The sequence below is a fragment of the Lepidochelys kempii genome, chromosome 8 (assembly GCF_965140285.1).
Source record: "Lepidochelys kempii isolate rLepKem1 chromosome 8, rLepKem1.hap1, whole genome shotgun sequence".
In the NCBI taxonomy this organism is placed as follows: domain Eukaryota; kingdom Metazoa; phylum Chordata; order Testudines; family Cheloniidae; genus Lepidochelys; species Lepidochelys kempii.
In genome coordinates this window covers 91618993-91645255 of record NC_136387.1, presented here as the reverse complement: position 1 = coordinate 91645255, position 26263 = coordinate 91618993, and the positions used below count along the sequence as shown (strand labels likewise).

Sequence of the window (26263 nt, the reverse complement as noted above, 5' to 3'; positions counted from 1 at the left end):
GAGTGTCATTTTCTTTTAATAGTGCATACTAGTAATATACATACATATAATAGACATACTAGTTAAGACGTTCAGTTTTTGCAACTGGGTTATTACCGCTTAACAGCTGAGATGGTAAATTTTTGCAAAATCTAGACTAAGCTGTGGTGTTTCATGTGTCTGGAGGAAGGAGTGTGGATATAATACTGGCTAAGAGCATGCTACACCTGAGGGGAGATTAGTTTTTACTATTCGCACAGCTCTCCTGACAGCTTTTCTTGGGATCCTCCCACAGAACTGGGAATCAGTCTAAAGAGTCGATGCCAAAAGTAACAAGTAAAATGAAAAGAATCTAAGTGTCTGTCCAACCTGTGTAAATCTGCAATGGCTCAATGAAAAGGGAAGAGGCAATTAACTAACATCAAGATTGCAGAGCTGAATACATATCATTGTCTAAAATTTTGTTAAATGAAAAATGGGGTGGGGAGGGAAGGAGGGAGGGAGAATTTGAGTTAAATGAACTTATGAAGAGTCAGCTGGAATAGAGAGGATAAATAGAAACCAGAAAAGTATGGACTTTTCTGAAATACCTTAAGAGAGCAAAGGAGGGGAAAAATCAGCTTGAATTTGAACAGTCCATGTCTGTTTTACTTCATGTCCTCTGATTGATTAAAACTGTGCATGAGGATTTACACATTCAGGCACACAGAATTCCATAATAATGGCTTCCTTACTGAGGTAGGTCTCTTGGCATATCCATTATAGACCCTGTTTTTTGCCCCCATGAATTGGCCTGAGTATAGGAACAACCATAGAGGATCGGAGCAGTGGCCCTGTAAGGGATTGGGGCCTAGGCGGTCTTGCCTAGAGGTCCCAGCTGGGCTGAGGTCTGGCCCCCAGGGACAGGAGTCGCCAGACTGGAGTAGGAGGCATCACAAGGCCAGGTTCCGCAAGCAAGAGTCAGGTCAGAGTCAGGCTGGGGTCGGAGACCAGAGATAGTACCTGGTTAGAATCAAGAGACAGGAGGCAGGGTCAAAATCAGCAGCAGACCAAGGTCTGTGTGGTGGACCAGAAAACTTCCTGGGGTTAAATAGGGGCACTTGGCCAATTAGAGAGCGGGTACTGTCATTCTGCGTCTTGTGAGTAGTACTTCCTGCAGCACCTACTCTCCACAATGCTCCCTGGCCATGCATCTGCATGACCACCTAGTAGCACAGTGGGAATATCAGCCCCCTCAGGCTCTGCAGGCCTGGGCTCTAGTTCCTGGGTCCTTTCTGGTCCAGTAGTTCTCAAACTTTAACACATCTAAAACAGAAGTACTTGGCACATTACCATTGTAATTAGTTTAGATCCTTGCGCTGATAAACTAACCCTTCCTAATACTTCACTGAGGCCCACATTCCACCCTTTGAGAAACACTAATATAGTCCAGTAGGATGCTGCAAAAACAAACCTGTTGGGGACCTTTTATTCCTAATCCCAAGCAGTAAGTGATAACAGCTGAAGCCTCCAAGATTGTACGAACTTTTATGAGCAGAAAAGATTTAATAATAAAGAAAAGTAACATGCAGTCAAACTGCCAATGCATGAAGGGAGAGAAATTAGCTTTTGTTTAGTTAAGGTCCTTTTATAACAATCATTGAGAAACGAGTGCTTACTTCCGCCCTATTTGATTTTGGCTTATTCTTCTGCATCCCTTCAACCTTTCCCATATACTGTTAAGTGAGCCTGTGCTTTGGTTTTTCCCGTGTATTAAACATACTCCAAATCCAGTGCAAGAATTTGAGCTAGATACTGAATGCTTCCCAAGGCTTTTATCAAATCTATTCTTTGTGGTTTACAAATGAGGTACATGGGCACAGAAGTCCATAGAAGTTTAATAGAACTGGTGGGTGAGGGAGCTACAATGATATAATTACTAGTTTTGGGTGAGAAGTAAACCTGAGTATGAGAGAAAATACCCCAACGAAGCCGATAGATTTCTATGAAGAGAGGATAAAATCTTATTCATGAGAAAAGGAGCAAAATTCAAGGTGCTGTAACATGGTGGCTTTAGTTACACAATGAGGAAATGGATATGAGCTTAGGAGCATCTAACTTGCATGGCAAGGAGCTGGGTAAAGGTATTCTTTATAGCAGGGATGGGCAAACTTTTTGGCCCGAGGGCCACATCGGGTTGTGAAACTGTATGGAGGGCTGGGTAGGGAAGGCTGTGCCCCCCAAGCAGCCTGGCCTCCTGTAACAAGGCTGGTTCTGGCGGGACCCAACTGAGAGTGCCAATTCAGGACAAATTGCTTAAAGCAGGGCAGTTACTGCCCAAGGCGGGGATTTCTGTGCACACCAAGGCAAACCAAACCAGCCAAACGGAGAAGACTTTGGTTTTACCCCACTGGCTAACCACAAGTCACACAAGCAATTCCCTTAGACACTCCAGTTTCCCAGTATCACCACCAGTGCCCCTCGTTATGGGGACAAATGGTTAGGAAAACCAATACCCCAGTAAAAGAAAAAAGGTTCTCCCAATCCCAAAGGACCAAGCCCCAGACCCAGGTCAATATACAAATCAGATCTTACCCACAAATCATGCTGTTGCCAATCCTTTAGAATCTAAAATCTAAAGGTTTATTCATAAAAGGAAAAAGATATAGATGAGAGCTAGAATTGGTTAAATGGAATCAATTACATACAGTAATGGCAAAGTTCTTGGTTCAGGCTTGCAGCAATGATAGAATAAACTGCAGGCTCAAATCAAGTCTCTGGAGTACATCCACAGCTGGGATGGGTCATTCAGTCGTTTGTTCAAAGCTTCAGTTCAGCAAAGTTCCTCCAGAGATAAGAAGCAGGACTGAAGACAAGATGGAGGAGCTGCTGCAGCTTTTTATATTCTCTCGCCATGTGGTCTTTCTTTCTTTGTTCCAAAGACAAGCAGTCCAGCACATAGCCTGGAGAAACCTCAGAGTTCTGTCCCTAGGCAGGTTCCTACACACCTTACTGAGTCACAAGGTGTGTCTGCCTTCTCTCAATGGGTCACTTGTATAGCTGATGGTCCTCAATGGGTCATCAAGCAGGCTAGGCAGAGCTGACACCAACTTGTCTGGGGTGTCACCCAGAAGCATAGCATAAGTTTGGAATACAGACAGTATAGAGCCAATACTTATATTTTTAAATACAACAATGATACATGCAAACAGATAGAATAATCCTAACCAGCAAACCATCACCTTGTCTTAGATACCTTATTTGACCCCCTTTATACAAGTTTTGGTGCCACTACAGGACCTTGGTTGCAACAATGTTCTATACGGTCCCAGTTCAAGTCAATAACATCACACCCCCGCCCCCTGACTGCCCCTCTCAGAACCCCTGACCCATCCAACTCCCCCTGCTTCTTGTCCCCTGATTGCCCCCTTCTGGGACTCCCCTTCCCAAACCACCCCCTGGGATCCCACTCCCTATCCAACCCCTCCTGCTCCCTGTCCCCTGACTGCCCCGATCTATCCAGACCCCTGCCCCCTGACAGGCCTCCCGGGACTCCCACACCCTATCCAACCCCCCCTGTTCCCTGACCGCCCCAGAACCTCCGCCCCATCCAACCTCCCCCTGCTTCCTGTCCCTTGACTGCCCCCTGGGACCCCCTACCCAACTCCTGCACCACTGCACATGTGCACCGCCACCACCCCCTTACCATACCGCTCAGAGTGACAGGAGCTCGCAGCCCCGTGGCCCACATGGCGGCATAACTGTGTGGGACAGGGAACAGTGGGGGAAGGGCCGGGGACTAGCCTCCAGGGCCAGGAGCTCCAGGGCTGGGCAGGACGGTCCTGCGGGCCATAGTTTGCCCACCTCTGCTCTATAGTATGGGGGAGAGGAGATATATTTCTGCCCTCAGTTACACCTCTACAATCCTGTTGAGATCAGTAGTGTTGCATGGATTAAACTGAAAGCAAAATTTGCAAAAGGGGCTCTTTTAGTTTACACCTTGACTGTCCTGTTAGTAGCTTTTCTTGTTACCCTTCTCTCGTGTGGCTCCTTGGTGTGTACATTCACCAATTTACCTTCCCTTAAACATCATTCCTGATTGTGGCTTAGGGGCTGGTTTGGGATTTGATTTCAAAGTTGTACAAGGGAGCTGTGAACGTCATTTGCAAAATGAGCTTGCCCCTTCGTATGTGAGCATTATATGAAAATGTGTTACTTAAAAATGTTTCCAAACTGGTGTGAAAAAATGACATATATGAGGTACAAGAGCATCATTAAAACAATGACCATTTATAGTACAAAATAAAAATAGATCCATATGTGCAAATCAGTTATATGAAATGTCAATTAAATCAACTCTAATCTCCCAAATACAGTTTTTATTGCTCCATTCATTAGAAAGGCTCTTAAGGTAATGAATAGTTGTCACTTTTATCAAGGACCGCTGGTTCCTTTATAAATGTGCACTAAAAACACAGAAAGTTGTTTTAAAATATTTGGCTCCATTTGCCCTCAGCATTGTCTCTGAAGCGACTGTAGGACGCAGTGCGGTCTGATATAGCAATTGTGAACATCAAATATATAAATAATAGTGTACGTTAAAAAAAAAAGACAAAGTAGAGCTATAATATAATTCAACTGCATAGATTTGAACTGTCATCTAATGCAAAAATCTGCTCCATATAACTTCTTTGTTTTCTTTCCTATAGCAAGTCCGCATGCAACACCATCGACTCTTCATTTTCCAACATCACCCATTATTCAGCAGCCTGGGCCATACTTCTCACACCCAGCAATCCGCTATCATCCTCAGGAGACTTTGAAAGAGTTTGTCCAACTTGTCTGCCCGGATGCTGGTCAGCAGGCTGGACAGGTGGGGTTCCTCAATGTAAGGAAGCCATTTTTATTTCTTCAGAAGTGTTTGTCCGATGTCACCTAACTATGGAATTATCTTAACAGTGTGTCACACATGTGAATGTAGCACCTTAAATAGCTGCTACAAGGGGGGGAAAAAGCACTAACTACAGGAAAACAAACGTACACTGTGGTGTAATTAATGTACTTTGATAGTCAGAAAGGGCTGGTGGTTCAATGACCTTCTGGGATCCCTGTACCGATACTTCAGCTTCAGACATATGAACCCTAGTTCCACTGGGTTTAACAAAATACAAAGGCCAAATAATTTTTATTAATTATTCCTTTGGCGTTGGCGGGGGGAAGAGCAAGAAAAGGGAGGGTGAGAAACAGCTGTTTTAGATCAGCTAAGTTCATTTAAAAAAAAAATACTGTCATACCGCACTTTAGATCAAGTTGACCAGTACTTGAACCCAAGATGTTAAAAGTACAGTTTATTATAGTTTGTTATTTCTGTATGCGGTTATCTTTCCCCCTTATCTCTATGAAGAATTAAGCAGTGTTCCAATGCTTCAAATAAGCATTTTCATTTTTTAATCAACTAAAGTGAATCATCCTCTTCACTTTATTGAAACAACATTCCAGTCAAATACAGAAATGAAACTTTATTTACATCGTGTCTACAATAATGCTGTGAACCTTTTATGAAATAAAATGCATGTAATTGTGTCCAATCAGCAGAATAATGATTGTCAAAATTGTTATTACTTTTCTTACATACATAATGTTGAAATTGTTAATGAACCTGCAGAATTAATGTAATTCTTAGCATTAATTTTATTTATTAAGCTATGTTGTCTTGAATACTTTTTTCTTACCAAAATACCTGATCGTGCATATCTCAGCCAATACGGGCTTTGAATAATGTCTGCAATATGTTAGCAGTTACATTTATGTCTAGACAACAAATCAATAGAGTGCTTTTCTTTTTCCTTGAGTATTCATTTGCTTAGTTTAGCTCAAACCATCTGCGTTATGAACTGTTAGCACATTCACAATGAACATACAGCAAAGGTCTTCTTGGTAGAAAATTGGCCTACTTGTAAGACAAGAAAGTATTTGAGAAGTGTTACTGAATATATTAGTTTATTAAAGGTGCTGTATGTTGAAAAACATCTCTGAAAAGTTACTTTTGAGTAAGGCCTCAACCCCACAAACACGAGTAACTGTACTCCTGAAGGCAACAGTACTACTAATGCGGTTACATATATATACAAGCCTAATTCTGTTTACACTAGAGCCATTTTACATCACTGTCAGTGGAAATTTGAGTTGCACCCACGTACATTGCCACGGCCGTTAAAGTGGCTTTAGAGTAAATGAGAATCAGGCCTGTAAATGGTTGTAGGATTGGGCCCTTAGTCCTAAATAATTCCTGTTAGTGGAAACCTAAGCAGAGATTTAAGTACAATTTTTCCTCAGCAGTATTCAGAATATGTATCTGTGTTTAAAACTGAGCTTTTATCAATGGAAACGTGGCCATTCAGTGCTAGAAGAACTGTAGTTAGGATCAATTTGTGGAGTGCTGTCAAAACTGATCTTGTCATTTCGGTCACTAAAACAGTACCTGATTCACAGACTGTCCTACTTTTTTCTTTATAATGGTACTGCCATCAATTGGTATGGTTCTCAATAGTCTAGTTTTACATTAAGATTGAGATTTTCCATACCCAGTCCTTGTTTTTGTGATGCTGAAAGCTTATTTACTAATGGACAGGAGTTTTCCTAGTAATCACTTGAAATAGCATAGCTGAGTATGCAGAACCATCCTGCCTCTGATTATGTACATCCTGAACAAAATACCTGTACTTTTTTAATATTGAAAATAAAGCAGATATAAGCTCAATTGTTTCTAAGCAGATACCTAATGGCAGCTGAAATGGGAGCTGTGCTATTGGTAATTTTATGGGAATGTAGGAGTGCAGGTTGCTTAAAAATACATTACCTTATTTTTCCCATGAAATAAGATATCTGCTTGACTTTTAAACCACCCCAAAATTATCTCTTTTCCTACTAATGAGCAGTTTCTTAAGAAATTTAAACTTAACGTCCCAGGCACAGATATCCTAAGGGAACAGTAGAGGAATGAATATAGAAAGTGCAATGGGAGACAAAATTCTGCCTAAACTTGTACTGTAGGTAACTTAGTGGTTACACAGTGCAAGATTATAATTTGGTTCGGGGTGATTCTGACCAGTTGCTAACTTTGGAGAAACAGTTCGGCCCACTAAATAGGGTGAATTTCTTGCTTAAAAATGAAAGATGGGTTTAAAGGTCTTTCACAGTTATTGCAAGATTTTGAGATGGGTTGCGGTACAAAGCCCAGTGAAGTAAATGGCGAACAGATAATGGCAATTTTTCATTCCGACCTGTTTTTACTTACCATTGAGAAATTAAGCATTCATTACACCGAATTTCAAACTGGCCTCTTCTGTTGCTGGAGGCTGCTAATAGCTAATTTTGTCTTCTGTTTTTGGCAGCCCAATGGCAGCAGCCAAGGCAAGGTGCACAATCCATTCCTTCCTACCCCAATGTTGCCACCGCCGCCGCCACCACCAATGGCTAGGCCTGTGCCTCTGCCCGTGCCAGACACAAAACCTCCAACCACATCGACAGAAGGAGGTGCCGCCTCTCCTACTTCACCAAGTAAGTACGGCTGCAACAAGGGAGAGAGAGTTCAGTAAGGTTCACGCTGTTTCATCTACCATGTGTCTTCTGTTCACCAACCAGGAGGAGCAGACTGTGCTTCCCAAGTTAATTTCACAGTTGTCAATTGCATAAGATAGACAAAAATCACAGCTTGTTATTTTAACTAAATACTGCTGGCACTGCACATAGTTACACACTGGAAAACTCATGGCCAGCAGCTAATGTATGGGGGTGGAGCTGGGACATTCAAGATGCTCTGTAGTTTCATGAAGAAGCTATGCTGCTGGCCTTCCACTTGTGTCCCGTGACCAACGCTAGACAGCACTACATTGAACTCAGGGGCAAACCCACACAGAGGGTCTTGCTTCTTGTACAGACCAGGCCAGACTCGAGCTCAATCCTTTTATAGTTTCTTTGGGAATAAGTCTTTCTAGATGAACCCAGACTCATTGCCCTTATGACCAGCTCTCTGGCAGGCCCTGCATTTGGAGCAGGTAGCTTGTGGTATTTCTTCTACTGAGGGGGAGAGCATTAATTTTCTCTTCACCACCCACACAGCCCTCATGTATTTTTTGTAGCCACAAGTAAAATATACAAATTCCTGCATGCACATTGGAGCCACCATTTTGGATTCACTCTGCTAGGAAGCAAATGTGCATCAGCTGGGTTTGAAGCTTTAAACATTTTGGGCATACAGGGAGTTAATTGCAAATGGTTTAATGAAACGATGCTCAAATTGTCACTGAAAAACAAAGCGGAAGTTTTCAGCACTTTAATGGCAGGGGGACTTGTTCCCCAATTAAATGAATCCAGAATGAAGTCCAAGAATAAGCCATTATTGGAATGATAAACACTTTTATTTCAAATGCCTCCTTGAGAGTTTACAATTTCAGAGATGGCCACTGAGGAAGCACATTAGATAGATTAGATGGAGAGTGCCCAAAAATCAATGTACTCTAAACAGCAAATGCTTGGGATGCTTTCAAATTATTTAAATGCTGCATGTGGCCACTGCTTGATGTCCAAGGAGGCATGTATTATTTAACAAATATAAAGCCCAAGTTCTTAAAGCTTCAGGCACAACTCAGGTGATTCACACCTCAGAGACCAGAGGCCAGTATTGTGGCTGTGACATGGTGGGTTCCATGGGGCATTGCACGGTCCTGACATTTCTTGTGTTTTCATGGCATCCTTTAACTGGACAGGATTGTTTGCATTTCAGGCTTGCTTGGGAATTATAATTGTGACAGAAAGGTTGGGAGGGTGAGATTTAAGACACGGGATTTAAGCTAAGACAGGCCCGTAACTTAGAAGTGTCAAGAGATCATGGTTGCTAGTACTGCTCAGAAAATTTCTGTCAGAATGAAATTCCCCCCTCCCGCCCGTTTTCTAGCTATTTCTGACCAACACTTTTTATATCATGAACCTGTTTGTCTTAGCACTTTTGAAGTCAGGTATCAGTTAACTTAATGCTTTCTTGCTCTTCAATAAGATTCAGTAGTGGGCCACTAAAAGGTTAACATTTACTCACTGGTGAGTGGTATTTGAAATAACTCAGTATTTCCCTGTCTTTAGAGTTGGAAAATATGAAGTCAGTATACTAGACATGCCATCATTTATAATTATAGCTCATAAGTTACGGGCAATTTGTGCCATTTAAAAGAAAAAAAAATCTAAAACCATTTTAACAATTACCTTAATGTTTATTTTATGTGATCTTTGGAGTCTATAAACAATAAATGTGTATTTGGCCAGATTCTCTGCTGATGTAAATTGGCTTACCTACACTGAAATCAGTGGAGCTACACTGATTTACACTACCAGGAGATCTGGCCCATTGTGGCAAAGAATGTTCAACCAAGAGCTGTCAATATAATCCAGGTTTTCTCAAGAGCAGCTAGTTAATGGTATTTAAACAAAAGATTAGGAAAAATAATTACTGTTGGTAATTAGTCAATCTGATATCTAAACATCCACTTCTGTACATTTTCAAGCATGCACCTTCCGTTTGATAAGAGTCATGAATGTTAAATAGAAGAGTGAATTGAGTTTTAAAGATGTGTGTAATACAATTTTAAGTCCACATTTTATGGAAATATGGACTACAGGAATGATTTCCAAAGAAAAATGTATCACATACATACCTGAGCCTGTTGAAGCATGTATAGCAAAATAAAGTGCCAGGACTTTTCCATTAGGGAACACCCATTTTTAACAGTCTCAGAAGAGTTCAAATGGCACTATTCTAATCCATAGGAACCCTCCCATTGTCATTGATTTCCACAGCATAGTAGCACAGAATAGGCCACTCTCCATATATTTGTCTTGCTGGACAATCTTGTCACATAATGTTCTGCAAATTTAGAACTGTCCTTCAAAATGGAGGACGGGTAGCCAGATTATAGCTATAAAGTTTTGCTGACATACATCCGAAAATGTCCATCATTACAACTCAGAGTCAGTAATTTCCTGGACCCTACTCTGTTCCTTGCTCCCATTATACTGTGGACTTTGTTGCTTATTGGGGTCCTTAACTAAGTGTAAAAACTGTCAAAATGCACTGGTATCTGTATCCTTAGGCAGTATCTTGAGTTCAGAATACGTAACATACCATAGAAAGAAGTCCTTGCTGAGAAGTGTTTTGCTATTGTGGAGGAGGGGTTGTTTATTAGAGTACAAATAGCCAGTACAGAGTAACCAGAACTACATGAAAAGATGTTTTCCATGGTTACACAGTTCCAAGGCACCAGTGCTGGAAGCATCCCTTTTATATGGCTGTCTGCCCTCCATGGCATTATAATGAGGGAAGTCATTTACTGAACGGAAGAGGAAGTTCTTATACAGGAGTGATATTAGCATTTGGCCAGACTCTCTTTTGCTGTGTGGAGAGGAATAAAGGCCCCAAGGAAATATGTGAAGGGGATTGGAATTTGTTTCATGCTGTTTCCCTCCTTTGATCTGGTAAAAAGTCCTCTGCAGAAGTGTGCATTTTGAGGCTCTAATAGACATTGGAATATAGCCCTCCAGGGGGGTGAAGAGGCCAGAAGAAGCTGCTCAATATGTCATGATCTCCTGGGAAGTAGAACTTAAGACCACAATACAATATTATGGTGGTTAACAATTCTCAGAGCAGCAGTAAAACTCTCCAACAGTGGGATTAACTTTCTGTGGAAAGCATGACCATATCACACTGCTTAAGGAAGGAAAACCCTATGGAGGTACACTGGGGTATTTACCTCTGCGCTGTGGTATGGGATGCACAGACTCGGGCTCAGAATTTCCAACTGTAAGTCTTACCACATTTGCAAGAGTAGTATCTCCATCGGTGAGGAGATGCAAGGGAGATGGGCGCTCATAGGATTTCTGGAGGTAAGTTTTTCCTCCAAGCACAGGTTTTTCTGCAGAATAGTTTATCCTTAACATAACACACAGACCCTGAGTTAGCATCCAATCTCTCCCCCTTCTGGGGATTTGGTTTTATTGGTAACTCAAAACCAACACAACACAAACATCACCCTAAGCTGTTTTCCAAAGCCTTACTGTTCCTGGAATTGACCTGCTGTGGCCCAAAGAAACACCACCTCCATTAGGTACGAACTGGAGTTTATTAGGTTAGTAGAACCAACTGACTGAGCAATAATTCCCCAGGGGATTAGCACCTGAGCCCAGGGTGACTCAGCAGAAACCCTCATTCCCATGCAGTGTCTAAGATTTTTTCCCTCTTGTTACCCCATTATTTTTAAAAAACACGACTTTTTAAATGAAAGTTATTTCCTAACGCGCCATAACTGTGCCCAGGGAGAAGAACCTTTTCGGTTCCATTTGTAGCACAAGAGACTTATTGCTTTTGTGCCTTTGTACAAAAAAGCTTTCACATTAATCAGCAATGGTAGCAGGAAGAGAAGAGTAATTATGTGGCTAAAGCACGGGACTGACAATCAGGAGGTTTGGGTTCTAGTTCTTACTCTGCCACACATTTGCTGTGTGCCGCTTGAGCAAGCCTATTCAGCTCTCTGTGCTGTACCCTCCCAGTGGTGACCGCTGACCAACATTGCTGAATGTGTAGGTGTTGCAGTGTGCATTAAGATCCTCCGATGGAGGGCGCTCCTGCAATGCAAAGCATTGTATGTGTGCATGTTCTTCTATATGGCGTCATATCTGTCTCACCAGAAGGGTGCAATGTAGCACTAAATAGCTTATAAGATGGTGTAGCTATTCAGATCAGACATATGTGCCTATTTTTCTTCCTGGTCTGTCAAGGAGACACTTGACCGTGTATCAGACTACCACTGACTGGAATTCTGCTTTGCCAGCAGGCAGTCATCCTTGTTAATTCACAACCAAAAGGTAGACTGCACACTCTTTCATGTGACAACACTTCTTTCAGCAAAGTATAGGTAAAAGGTTTCTGCAAAGTTGGGAAGTGCTGCCTTATAATACATCACACTCATAACATTGTTGGTTGTTTTCTCTTGTCTTTCATGCTATTTCTTGCCATTTTGGCTAAATATTGGAGGCTTGTGTGAGCAAATGTTCTTTCCCTGCCAGCGCTTTCGCTCTTGCTTGTTCCTAAAGTGAAGCATCATAGCAAATTTTTGGTATCGTGCTCATTTCCATGGCTACAGACTATGGTGTCACAAATTCCCCACAGCAGATTCCAGATGAAGCAAGGCCGGGCAAGGCAGGAAAATGTTCTTGTTCAAACACGAAGAGCCAGCGTTTCAGCTGGTGTAAACTTCCAGAGGAAGTTTGTAGATATACATTAGCTCAGGATGTGGCCCAAATTGCCGAGAAGGGAGGAAAGGATGATCTTATGGTTAAAACACAGGACTGACCATCAGAAGACAAAGATTCTAGTCTTGTTACCTTTCTGTGCCTCAGGTTGCCCCTTCTGTAAAATAAAGTATGAAAATCCCACTGTAAAGGAAGCTATTTAAAACACATAATTTGATATAGCTTTAACTAACCAGTGGGATTTCCTAGTTCCTATCCTAAAAAGAGGAGAGTAAAAGTGCCAAATTATGGGACCTCCAGGAATATCTCAACCCAACCTCCTGTATCAAGCAGGAAGAACTCTACACTGTACTTGGATGGGAAATTTCTAAGGAAAAGCCAGAATATTGCAGGAAGTGGTTCAGGGATGCAGTAAGCTGGCACTTTTGTACCCGATATCTTTCCCTTTACCAAACTAGTGTTCCAGCATGGTAATAGGGATTGCTGCTGTTGAATATTCAGCTTTTTATATGAGACACAAAATGGAGCTTGACCACTTGTGGTCCTCAAAAGTCCTATGGCACTTCACACCAGAGTATGGATGTTAGCTTCACACCAGAGTATGGATGTGGATCATGCTGGTGAAATTCCGTCTTAAGGAATTACTTTCTCACCGCCTAGATGCTCCCTGTAGTTTCAGTATTCTTCGGCTGTAAACTTTTTTACAGTTGCTGTTTGCTCTTAAGGAGACACCAACTTGAAATCTAAGCATTTTCAGGAAGTGAGTTAAAAGCAGTTGCAGGTTCTACACCAAAGGAAGAAACATTCCACCCCAGAGGTGGTCAGCTGAAGTGACTCCTGCATACAGCGTATAGTTTATGAAGTGCCTTAGAATCCCTTGGCATGAAAGGTGTTTGAACTGACAAAAAATAATTAAAATAGGGAATTATATGGAAAGCACGATAAGGCTAACACTGCTAGCATACATACTATACTCTGAAATGTAATAAACATATATATGAGGTTGTCAGTACCTAAACAACATATAGTAACTTTTAGAACACTTTTGTAAGTCAAGTAATGTGAGAATTTGGAGCTTTACTGGCCATTTATATAAAGTGCACAATAGTTCCAAAAGCTTCATAGCTACCCATTGATCTAAATTTTTAGCAAGTGCATTTGTAACATTACAGAAGTTTACTTTATAGTTATCACAAAATCTTGTGATGGTCATTGCATCCCTGTGCCTTATTTGGAATGGAAATAATGCTACATAGTACTATGGCCTGCCATGCAATCCTGAAGCCAGGGTTCACTCTAGTCATCACTGTAGTTTACTGAAGTGCCGAAGAAATGTTTTTTCTTGTGCCATATGCCCATCTCACTCTTAAATCTTTACCTTATGTTCATCAATGCCTGAAACCATGAGAATTACAATGCAGACACAAGTCTTTCTGCAGTGGAGCTCTGCCACAGTAAAACAATGTAGTGATATGCAATAGCTGAAAAATGGAAGGTAAATCTGGGTTTCTTCCCTTCACTCATGAACTTTGTTTCCCTGGAGGCACCTGCTCCAAAGAATTAAATGGTCCATTTGCTCATTGTCCATCCATGCTGGAAGAAAGACAGGAGGCCATAGATGTAGTTTAATTAGGCTGCAACTTTATTCACTTAAAATGTCTGGGAGCACCTTGCAATAAATTGTACAGTGCAGGAAGCGGGGGCAGGGCGTGTCAGTTCTCCACTGTTCCAGATGTAGGAGCCCTAAACCCTGCTTCCTCAGCTCCCTTAAAGGGGGCTACGAAAATGAGGGAGGTCATCTCCCTGCTGTACAAGTTGTAGGAGTCCCAAAACCCGCTTACTCAGCTCCCTTAAGGGATGCTTTCCCTCAAATCCTTTTCCAGTCCACTATATCCAAAAACCATATCCTGTCCATATCAGGTACCTGTACTGGACATGTGCTCAGAGTGTTACTTAATTTGCCATTGTCTGTATGAAATTTTAGTTTGTACTGACTTTGCTAGTACTTTTTGTGTAGCCTGTTGTAAAACTAGGCAAAGAAGTAGATGTGTTGATGTACCCCGTGGAAGACCTCTGTGTACCCCCAGGGGTACACATACCTCTGGTTGAGAACTACTGGGTTAGATCCCCTTGCAGTTAAATCACAAGGAGAGAGGCAGTGCAAGTTAAAGCAAAGATAATTTATAGATTTCTAAAGAAATTGCCTCATTCAGAAGAGCCTCAATAGCTGACACTACTGACAGGCACACGTTGTGAATTACTGGCTTTTTTTGAATTACCAAGTGAACACACATGAAAAAGTAAGGCGTATGCATCACAAATTCTATTTTGTTCATTTATTCCTGCATTTGTAGTTTAGTTGTAATTACTCAGAAATACTTGGTAACATGCCAGGAGTGAGTACCTTGTAAAAATAATCTTAAAAATACGGAAACTCACTACAGTGCACTAAGTTCCTGTTAGATCTTTGCTGCAAATTATGGAAAGGCAGCCATGTTTTGTGTGAATATTACCAACGCTTTTACAGTAGTTTTGGGCTGAGGAGAAACTCAACATAGCAACCATTCTGAAAAGTGCTTAGCACTTTAAAATTCCGTTGGAGTGGGAACTGAAAGTGTTCAATTTCTCACAGGATTGGGACCTAATCCATATTTAAGACATCCTCAAGCATGCGTTAGTCATGGCATCACTTTGATAACATATCCTCAAAGATCATTCTATTGACATCTGATCCTTGTAGCAAGACATGACTTTACAAGTAGGATGCTGTATATGGTAGTCTCCAAACCAAAGGTCTATCTTTCACCAAACACTTTGCTTTTATAAAAAGGGCAGTAGCGTTTCACCTTTACTGATAACTCAGTATCTTTATTTATATTTAATTATCCTTATTTTTCCTCAATATGAGGTGTCACTTCAATACTTAGCTTCACTGGAATTTGGCACAGTATTTCCTTCTATTTACAGCCATTTTTACCACTTCATCGGGGAGTTAGATTGCCAATTAGATTGTTTCACATGTTATGGATTTTATTCAGCACAGTGCATGCCTTGGCCCTTAAACATATATAACTATTCAGGTACATATTTAGATCTGCATACACAGGAAACTGAGAAAAGAAGATGGTGTGTGCAGCTGTCAAAGCAGCAGAACACTTAGAACTGAACGTTTTTGGAATTGACCTGAGTTCTGGACAGTTGCAATGGAGAGATGTAGAGCAGCAATAAAATCATTAAAGTACTTCAGGTTTGGAAGTAATCTGGGTTCTTGGCTTGTGTTGCTCTTAATAGCTTTACATTTTGCGGGAGCCATTCCAATTTTTAAAGAGAGCTTCAGCCTTGAGACTGATTGCACTTACCACCCCAACCAAACTGCAACCCATAATTTTTTTACCAAGGGAATCTTAGTTTGTCAGACAGATCACATGAGTACTTTAGAGCATGTAGACTCCAGCAATGGGAAAATCAGGGCTTTAACTGTATACTGTGCTCTACTGGTATGAAATAAGGGCCTGATCCTGGTAACATACCCATGAGTAACTTCACTTAAATTAATAGCTTTATTGAGATCAATGTGAATTCCTCATATGACTGAAGATACCTGGGAACACATTTGCAGGATCAGGATCTATGATATATGTTGTACAGCCTTATACCGAGAGACCTGCCCCTCTCAAAGACAAAAGTGGTTCAGATGAACTGAGCACATCTTCTTCTGGATGCATTACATCATTTTATTTAAGTATGTTGAAAGGAATGACTTTCCTTTAGTCCAGTTATGTACATGCCTATATATTCACCATTAAAGCAAACCTTCTCAGTGTCTAAAATCAAACTCTTGCTCTAAAACGTTTGCACATTTCTGTGTTAAACATCTGCTTAGGTGGCTCTGAGATACTGTGTTTTGGTGTTGTTTGTGTGTGATCTAGTGCTGCTTCCTCAACGCACGTGTCCCTTCCCTTCACAGCCTACTCGACACCCAGCACCTCCCCCGCAAACCGATTCGTCAGTGTTGGACCTCGGGATCCAAGCTTTGTAAATATCCCTCAACAGACACAGGTGGGCAGCTTTCAACTTCTCTGTATGCAGTGCACCTTGTTATTCTTCTGTGTATTTTAATGTCTCCTTACAAAGTGAGCCGCATTTCCGCACCACTGTCAATTCACCCACATGGTCTCAGTAACAACGATGAAATGTCACTCACAATTTGTGTTTGTCTGTTGTGTTTTATTGGCTTATATGGTAATAATTCTTCCATAATTCCTCCAAACTCTCTTGCTTTCCAAGGCATTGGCTTCTAGTGTGCAATTTTTCCTCTAGGACCAAATTTTCAAATTTCTTCATTGCATCTGACATATTTGCAAGTGCATCTATTTGCACATGCAAAAGCCCAGATGAGCCAATCAGGTAATTATGGCCTTCAGCCCAATCCTGCACCACTGAAGTCATTTCAATAGGAACAGGATCCAATTCCTAATTTGCCATTTGCATGCAGGTTTTTGGGCATGCAGGTGATTTTTTTTTGGTGGGGGGCCCAAGAGATGTGGAAACTGATGTGCTCATAACTACTATGAAGACCTAGTTAAGGGAGGGCCTTTGAAAATTTGGCTTCAGATGTCAAAATGCAAGTTAAACCAAAGAACCAACAGTTTAAAGCTCTAGCATCTTGTTTGCAGCCAACACCGTATTTCACTGCAGTGTTGTTGGGGTGACTATTCAGAGATTTGCTATAGTTGAGTCAGAAGCTCAAGCAAATATTTCTTTAGAAGGATAGGGTTTAAATGCGCTTTTTCCAAGCTGTATCAAATCCTTAGTATTGATTAAGAAAATAGTTGTTGGCCGTTTTTTTAGTGGTTAATTTTAGCCAGATGTTGAAAAAAATTAAAGCAATGTTTAATATCACATTCTCATGAAGCAATATAAAAACGAGAGGAACTAAAGTTCTAGGACAACTACAGCTTGTAGTTTGAAATGATTGCCTGATTACATTACAATGCTTTTAAAGGTCAACATCAAGAAGTATTTTTAATATGTTTTGAACTGGCTGTGATGATTTTAAAAAGTAATAATTTAGCTAGGGTGAAGTTTTACTTTTTATCCCCTTCTGTACAATTTGAAACAGGTCTTAGATGTGAACAATAAGGATATAGATGCATGGATGTTACATGCTACATTTTCAGAACATGCATGAAGACAGAATCCACATTGTGATGAGATCAAAGCCTGCGCTATCAGCGTTATATGACTGTGTAACTTATTACTGAAAATTGTCCATTTATAGGGCTGTGACCAGATGCCTGTGAGCACAATATGTTTTCTTGCTATCTGTTCCTTTTGTATCGTTTGTTAGGGGCTTTAGTTTATAACTGTGTCGACAGCACAGGTTCAACTACATTTTGAATCTTAAACCTTTCCTGCATTAAACAGGGTCACAGAAAGTACACTAGCAGCTGAGGGAGGAGGGGGTGTATGTGTTAACTCTTCAAGTTCTGATTTCTTTAGTTCATTAGTAAAGGGAAGCCTGTGTCCCAGTTTTCAAGTGTTGGGCCTCCCTTTTAGTGCCTCCTGTTTAATCGATATAGAAGGCAAGTTTTCATACGCCTCTCCATTTAAGTCATAGCATTTCTCCTGTGGTTTTGGAAAGGATCAGAACAAACAGAAATACATTGAAATAAGGAAATAGAAAAATTTTAAGGTGAGCTGTTAAAGTTTTCAAGCATTTGGCTTTTTTCTTCAGGGTCCAAGAAACTTGAAACTCTTTGGAGAACGCTCCAATAGCTTTTCTAAAAGACTGATTGGCAGATTGTTACATAGTGGAATATAACAAAATCTGAATCTGTAAGATATCAAACTTGTTTGCATTTTAAAACTAGGCTTTTTGCATTTGTTGACTGTGAATTTTGAACCCTGCAAGTTATGATTGAAGCCATTGGAAAGTGTTCTGGCCCTATTGTATGTGCTTATGTATAATACTGGATAGCAAATGACAATACCCCAGCATAACTCCAAATTAAGGCAAAACATGCTGCTATAGATAAGGGGACTGCCAGTCTCTCTTACTACAGCTGCGTCCTTTGTGCTACTGTACTTCAGGGTACATCAGCATAACCATTATGACCCACTGTGATACTGGATTTATAATTTGCCATAAAAACCCACTGTGAATTGAAATTATTAATATAGCAGTTCTGAAGTAAACCATGTTTTAAATCAGAGAAGTGGGGTGAAAATACAGAGAAGTTAATGGTTAGGGACTTAGTTAACGCTCTTCTTGTCAAAACAAATCCCCTGTTATAATGAAATTTTTGCAGGACATTAGATCCGTCACTTAGGATATTTTCAAAATATAAAAATAAAAACAAATGAAACACTAATATATTGAAAGTGGTTGGTGTTGCTATTTCCCATCAGGAATTTTACAGTGCATTCAGTAGTCAGGTTAAGAATTGTATGGCCTGATGTTGAGAGATGCCAACACTCACAACTGCGAGAGTTCAGGGGGAGAGGTAAACACTCAGTACTTCTGAGTGTCAAGCTAGTAACTTCAATGTTACTTTTGCTGCAGCATAACTCTAGAAACTCCATTTTCTCCTAATTTAACTCTAATGGTTCATCTCCATTCTAGAGCTAGGCCCAAACCAAAAGCCTGGATTTGAACACTCCTAACTTTCATGGAAGTTCTGATCCAGACAGAAACTTTGAGAAATGACCAAATTTTAGAGACAACTTTTCAAAAGCACCATATTTTCTTTCCATGTTGCAGCTGTTTAACTGTGTCATAGACCACATACCCATAGTCATCAATCTCAAAGTTGCTACGAATTGAACATGTCCACAGAGATGTGCAGGTGCTGTTTAGCAGAACGTACATTTCACATCCCTGGATGTGCAAGGGGCTCATACAGCAGGGAAATTAAATGGTGGACAAACTAACAACAATGTTGTTGGCCTAGCACGGGAACTATTTTTCCTGTTCTTAAACAATAGAAAGTAGGAACAGGCCTTTTTTAGTGGCCATTACGAAAATCAGCAACGGACATTTCTGTCAACACTCTGTTCTAATTCCAAATGTCCTTAAATGTGAGTCATTAAGGAAGACATTTTAAATAGAAAAGTGAATATTTCATCATCATAGGTTGTTGTAGAATTACCTACTGCACCAGGACAGATCTGGGGTAGAAGAACCAGACAAATAACTGGTTTAGTAAGTGTTCTTGTGGAAGCCCAGAGAAGACTAGAAGTTTCAAAAAGAGAGGTGTTTATAGCAGTTCAAACAATTTTGCAAATCTTGATACACTCCCTCCACCTATTCCTGTTCTGCACCAGCAGCTCACCACAGTATGGTCCCATTTGCAGGGCTATTTAAAACTGAATTACTATCTGGGCTATTAGAAGGATCACTTTAATTGGCCTGGGCCTTATTTGATGACAAAAAGGCACAGGTGTTGTAACCTTCGCTTGATAAATCATTTACTTTAGCTGCCTGACTTGTAAGCAATACAAGATCTTCAGCCTCGCTGCCTTTGCCATATGCAAATCAGAAATACAGTATGCCTGGGATATATCGTCTACTATTTCAAAAGCAAGCTGGTCCGGCTACCGCATGACTAAGTAACAGATACATTTCTTGTGTTGGCATAGTCTTGTAAAAAGAAAAGTGGCAGAGGAAATGGAAAATACCATCACATTAATCAGGGGCTAACCTTCTGGAAGCTACTACACTCCTATAAAACAAATACTGTCTCTCTCTCTTGCTGCAGAAAATAATGAAGCAAAGAGCATGCGGTCAGCATAATCAGTCTATCTAGTGACACCAAACCCAATCGAGCAGCTTGTTTTTTGGGACCAATATGTAGACTCAGGCACATTATTTTATAACTAGTGCTTGTCAATCTGTAAGGCTGGCTGAAAAAAATATATGTTGTTTTCCATTCTGATGGGTTGGGAGCCATATAAATTCAGTTTCCTGCAGCTCCTTGCCTGCTAAACTTTGATTACCATGCAAAGTTTTTTCAGCCACCACAACAGACAGCTTATTAGAAGTTGCATTTCAGCTGGCAGAATCACTTCCTGATCCACACCACTTCTAGTCCATTTAACCTCTAGCTGAGCGTAGGAGTGCATGAACCTTGCCGGTTGAACACTGGTAAAAAGCCCTGGTACAGCAAACACAGTAATGTTCTTCACACAACAGGTAACTGGCCGGAGTTAGTCAAGGAGCTTTTGAGAAGACAGAATTTCAAATGCCCTGCTTCTTTGCTGGTTTATGGGAAGAGAATGCCACCAAATTTCCTCTTAAGAAAATACTTCAAAGAAAGACGCCAGTTAAATTTAAAATTACTGCCTGATATCTCCATACTCCATTTTACATTTGATTAAAGTTAGCTTCCAGATCTTTGTTAATATAGGAGCAGATACTGACTCAAGAGGAGACCACTTCGAGGATAGAATCAAGGTAAATCTGTTCCTCTGAGAGCACAATCTAATTCCCAAAGTAGAATCAGACTACAAACATTAACCAAGGTTCTGCTCTCACTTCTGCTGATATGAGTCTAGAGTAACTCCATTAGCTACGGTGAAGTTGCTCAGGATTTGAACTGGGGTAACTGAGAGCAAAATCTGGCCTATTGAATATGCATAATAGTCATGATAGCAAAAAACCACACATTTTTACCCAAAGCATAGGGAAATAAAATCTATCTAAAGAAGAAAGTTGCACCCTTTTCTCAGCAATAAGATAGAAAAAACATAGCAAAAGTACTTACTAAAAAGAGAGAGAAAACAGTCACTTACAAAATGGTAACTTTAGGGCTAGATGTGCTTGGTTTTGCCAGATTTAAAGGGCTATAAAGGCATGCTGGGAAGAAAATTCTATAAGAGGGCTACACTTCCCTAAAGATAATTAAGGGTGGGGTCTCCCCCAGGGAAGGGGTTGTATGTATTGTGCTATATTACTAGGGCAAATAGCTTTTTTAGGTCTTCTATTATCCTCCGTTTCTTCTATGCTAGTGAATACCTTTGTATTATTTGTTTTAAGAAAACTTTATTTTATCTTTATAAAACATTGCCTGTCTTCTAACTCAAGTGCACATACAGCTCTAACAACGTAGTGCATGATTCCTTTGTCTCTTAACAAGAAGAAAGCTAAGACTTTTTCCCTCTCCTCCTCCTCCTCCCCCCAAAGGAAAAAGCTTCCCTGTAATTTTTCACTGGCAGCATCTTCAAGCAAAGGCCTGAGAAAAGAGATGTGCCTTTCACTGTGTCCTGTAGGTTGGGCTCTGTCAGACAAGCGAGAGAAGCAAATTGTAGACTAGATGGCTCTCCAGTGATAACATTCAGTCATCTATTTCTAGGGAATGTTGCACAGGTGACCCAACTGACTTCAGCTGCCTGGCAGCTCATTGGGAGCAGAAAGGCAGTCTTTCAGGTAACTAGGACCTAACTGTATGGAACTTTATAGAACAAAGTCAACACCTTGAAATGGACCCGGAGGTATAGAAAGCTAGTGCAGTTCCTAGAGAGCTGTTATTCTTGCTGCTGATGCCACCTGGCTGTATTGTATCCAATTTCCATTGGCAGGATATGGAAAAAGAAATCATTGCAAAAATGTTTCTGTCAAGTAAAACATGTAACTTATGTTATGGGGAGTAGCCATTTTGCTACTTACATGATTCCTACTTCAGTCTCACTCTTTTGACATTACAGAACGGGAGAGTACAACGACTAGTCTTATCTATGGCTGATGTTGATGAAGCTTACTAGCAACCCTCTTGGGCTCTAATGAGAGGTACAAGCTTTCCCTCCTCACACCTTTTCCTCTTCTCTCCCCTATTCCCTGAGGCTGTGCATTACCTCAGTAATGTGCGTGGCTTCTGCTGGCCCTCCCAGCAGGGAGCTTAAGGTGGTTCCCGAGCTCAGGATTCCATCGTATTAGTGCAAAGTGCTACCAGCTGCACCGGGTTTTTCTGAACAGAGCAGTTTGTGTTCATAAAAAGTGTAGCAGCAGCGTGTGAATTTTACATAACAAGAGGCACTCAGAGGATATGAAAGGCACTAGGAAAAATGTCACTTCTTTTAGTTTCCTAGGTCCTGAGCGGAACCATCACGAATTCAAGCCTACCCTGTTTGTACAGCATTGTAGCATTCGTAGATTTGTTTGCCCATCGCTCATATATATCTGGTGACTCTACTCATATCCAAGTTAGTCTTGTCCTTCAGCCTGAAAGTGGGTCTTGTGTTGGCGCACAGAGAGAGATGAGAGAAGCCTAATTGTATGAAACTGTCTTTACACCAGTCAGCCCGCTGAGAGCTGTGTACGCCACAAAGCAACTTCTATAGCTGCTGGCCCACAAGTGTTGGCTATGAAGTTCCTTGATTATAGAGGCTGCCTCCTGATTCCACGGGGGGTGTGGGGGGAGGACACCTCCTTTCAGTAGGGGCTGCACTGCCCCACAGTGCCATTTCCCAAATGCTGCCCATTGCGGGGAACGCGGAAGTTGCACTGAGTGAGAATTTGAGTGAAAGGGTTGGCTACACAATAGAATTTTAAAGCATCCAGGTCTCGCAAGCACATTCCCTTGTTTGAAATCTCCTCTCCAGAGCCCATTCGTCTTCCAAACCAATGATCTGGGAGCTTCCCCCACACCAGCGACAGGGAGTGAGGTTCACCTACCATTCCTGAAGCTCTGGGTGTAGAGACATACACCATAGATCTCTTTTAAGCAAGTTGGGCCCCAATGCCCTGATGGGGCCCCAAGCACTGGACTCCTGGTGTAGCTCTGTTGGAGCTCCCATGAGGCCCAGCCAGGGAAAGAGAGAACAAGCTATGACAGGGAACTGCTGATCATGTGAAGAGGCAGTTTCATAATCATGAGTTCTCCTTCGTTATAGGTGCTCCATTACTGCTTGGGCTGGAGGCGTCCTTTTCATTGGGGCCAGTAAAAATCCCTCCATGGCAAGCTGATCTTCCTCCGGCAAAGGCTAGAAGGGTGGTGTGCATGCATGCTGCAGTAGAGGTCTCAGTGTGGCTGCTGTCTGCGATTACACAAATGCTGTGTGGCTGCAAGCCCCCAGTGTAGTGTTGTGCAGGCCTTCACAGCAGCTGTGCTAGTCCAGAACACTTTGTGGAGTGGGGGATACAAAAGGGGCCTCAGAATAGGGAGTGAATTTCATCACCTTCAGCACCCTCCCTGGTCAGTTCAGCACACAGAACCCGTGTAATTGCGTAGAGGCACGGATTGGCATTTCACTCTGCAGGATCAGAAGGGTATACCTCCGGAGACGGAAGCACTTGTTACACCAAAAGGATAGAGATTTCTGAAAGACTTGTCAGTGCCATCATGTGGCCCTATCCTCAGCATGGGTATGAGCCAAACCAGTCCAGAAATGATTGGGTAACTCCCAAGCAGGAGTATATTTTACTGTGCTTTTCTTCCTTCTCCTCTTCCTCCTCCTTGAATGCCAGGCTGGCCCCTTTCGGAGTCCAGTACTCTGCATCCACTTCCAGTGTCCATGAAATGATTATTTACTACAGACGTAGACAGATTTCCCAAACCAAGCCATTCAACTCGATACTCCTCCCCTGCCTTGCCCCTTCTCTCCATTTATAACAACCAGGAAGCTTGTTTGGAAAGCACCCCTTTCTTTTGGCTTTTATGGGTGTGACTTATGCACCACAGCAGGGAAGAAGGAAGAGGAGTAAGTGTGTGGGTGGGGAAGAGCTGGGAAATGTAGACATATGATGAATGAGACCGGGAGTTGTAATTTCTTACTGAATAATTCTCTACAAGCTGTGCAAACTTTGTTTAGTTAAACAATTACTCTAAAAGGCAACAGTTTTGTGCATTTTCATTGAAGAGCCTTCACAGTGACAATGGCCTGCGTTCTCCTTTCTAAGAACCTCTGCAAACAGCCAGCACAGTTTTCTGTCTTATGTGCAGCAGGAAGCGTCCTTTACAAATATCTCATATTTCTCTCTGTAAAACGGATTTAATAGCCAACCATTTAAAATGGATTTAAATTGCCTGGAATTGGATAGAAACTTCCCCATATGGAAGGGTCATTACATGATTCTCCTTTATAGGAATTCTTGCATCTTCCTCTGAACAAGCATAAGATACCAGCCAATGTCAGAGACATAATACTGGATCAGACAGAGCATTAGTCTGATGAGGCATGACAATTCCTGTGTTCATAGTTGCGTGCTATATGAACTAGGCATAGAATGCATAGAAAAGGCCTCCCAGGTTTCTAGAACAACTTTTAAAACTAATAAAGGTTTGAGGGGGGGAGGAAGAGGGGTGGTGTTTTGTTCGTTTGTTTTTTGGGGAGGAGGATGGGTGGGGAGGGTTGCCATCAAATCAGATAGATGATCCAAAAGGATTTAAAGTAATTGGTGCAAAAGAAGTTCCATGCCTCAGAACACACTTTGTGAATGTTTGTTTCATCAGATACACAGCTGACAGGGTTAACTTTAATGGGGTGGTGATCCTCATTGAATTGCAGATTCCTGTGACTGACTGAAATACTACAGAGACTTCGGTAATACAGTGTGTGCTGCTCAAACTCTTTCCACTTGCAAAGTTTCATATTTTGTCAAACAGACCACACACACACACACACACACACACACAAAATCATAAGGTGAGACTCCAGTTATGTCTCTCTTACTGCTTTTATTTGTCTTAGCTGATTTCCTGCCCACCCACCCCCAACCTCCATTGCAGCTAATGGTGCATTGAATTAGTCTGCCTGACTGCTGCATCAGGTCCCACATCGATTTATTGACTTTGTGAGAGTGGCTAGTATAGTAATTGTTACAAGAGCAGAATAGAAAGCAAGAACATGTCCGCATAAAAAATAGAAATGATGTTTTGTTGTTTCTTTCCTTTTTCTGCCCTATAGATCTTTATGTGTTTACCTAGCAGAGAGCACTTTACTAAAGTTAATCAGCTCCTTCTACATTATTAATTGTGACAGTTAGGGTGCTACGTGACAGCAAGAGTATTATGGAAAACACTGATCTCACTCCAGTGGTGTGGACTTGAGCAAGTTTTCTATTCCTTCTCTTATTTCATGACTGCTTTAGGGTACTACTAAATCACATTCCCCTGATTGACAATATGCTGTCAATACTGTTGATTTGGGAGTCAAGCAGAGAGGAGCACACGAAAAAAAAGAAGCGAGGAGCTCTTCAGAATATTCTAAAGCCCTGGCAAGAAGTCACTGTAACTCTGTAATGGTAACAATTATATGCCTAGCCTGATTTCTGTAAAATATATTTTGCTAGGAGTAGTTGTTTAAGTTCTGCTGTTTAATAAGTGATTGGGATTTACAAAGAGGGCTAATGGAGGCCTTTAAAATCTATATACAGACTGTGTGCATATAATGTCATTAAAAAGACACATACTGGTTTTTTACAAGGGGTTTTGGAAATGACTGCCTTTGAAGGACATTTTATGGTAGTTCAGCTTTCACATTTGATACCTATATGTGCTCTATAAATTCCACACGGTCCGACAAAACCAAATAGGTGTCATTTATGACCTGGATGGAAAAGGTCAACACTTACATGGCTTTTCCTTTTACTGGAGCATTAACATTTTTGCCATCTGCTGCATAAATATTTTAGCGATTCCTCACTAAATATTCTACAGTCAAGGATTAGGACCACACTATACTATACAGTAAAGTTCAAAATTTAAAGGTCATGGTCTCTGCCTAGTTCTCAATGGACACGTTAACATCACAAAAACCATCACTACTTCAACTGACATCTTTTGTTAGTGGTCTCAACAGAGAGGCCAAGAAGTGAGGGAGACACCTCTACAGGTAGATTCTCTGCCCTTAACAACCAGGATAGCATTCTACAGGAATGGACTAAAACAATACTTTAATATATATTTTATAAACATAAGCCAGATAAGAGGCACCTTGGTAAGGCAGTAAATTTCTCAACTCCCAAACCCCTGCACTTCACTGACAAGAGAGCCAGATTATTCCAAGTTAA

General features: G+C 41.3%; 1 protein-coding gene across 7 annotated transcripts in view; it reads left to right on the top strand.

Moving 5' to 3' along the window:
- NFIA (nuclear factor I A) overlaps positions 1-26263 on the top strand; it is a 464599-nt gene that overhangs the window by 412829 nt on the left and 25507 nt on the right. For 6 of the 7 annotated variants that reach the window (XM_073357517.2, XM_073357513.2, XM_073357518.2 and 3 more), the window contains 4 exons: positions 4668-4846; positions 7353-7518; positions 16223-16314; positions 21961-22042. In XM_073357517.2, coding sequence (XP_073213618.1) covers positions 4668-4846; positions 7353-7518; positions 16223-16314; positions 21961-22017 — 494 coding nt within the window. In that variant the 3' untranslated portion in view covers positions 22018-22042. The remainder of the gene's footprint in view (positions 1-4667; positions 4847-7352; positions 7519-16222; positions 16315-21960; positions 22043-26263) is intronic. The other variant, XM_073357514.2, reaches the window with a different exon arrangement.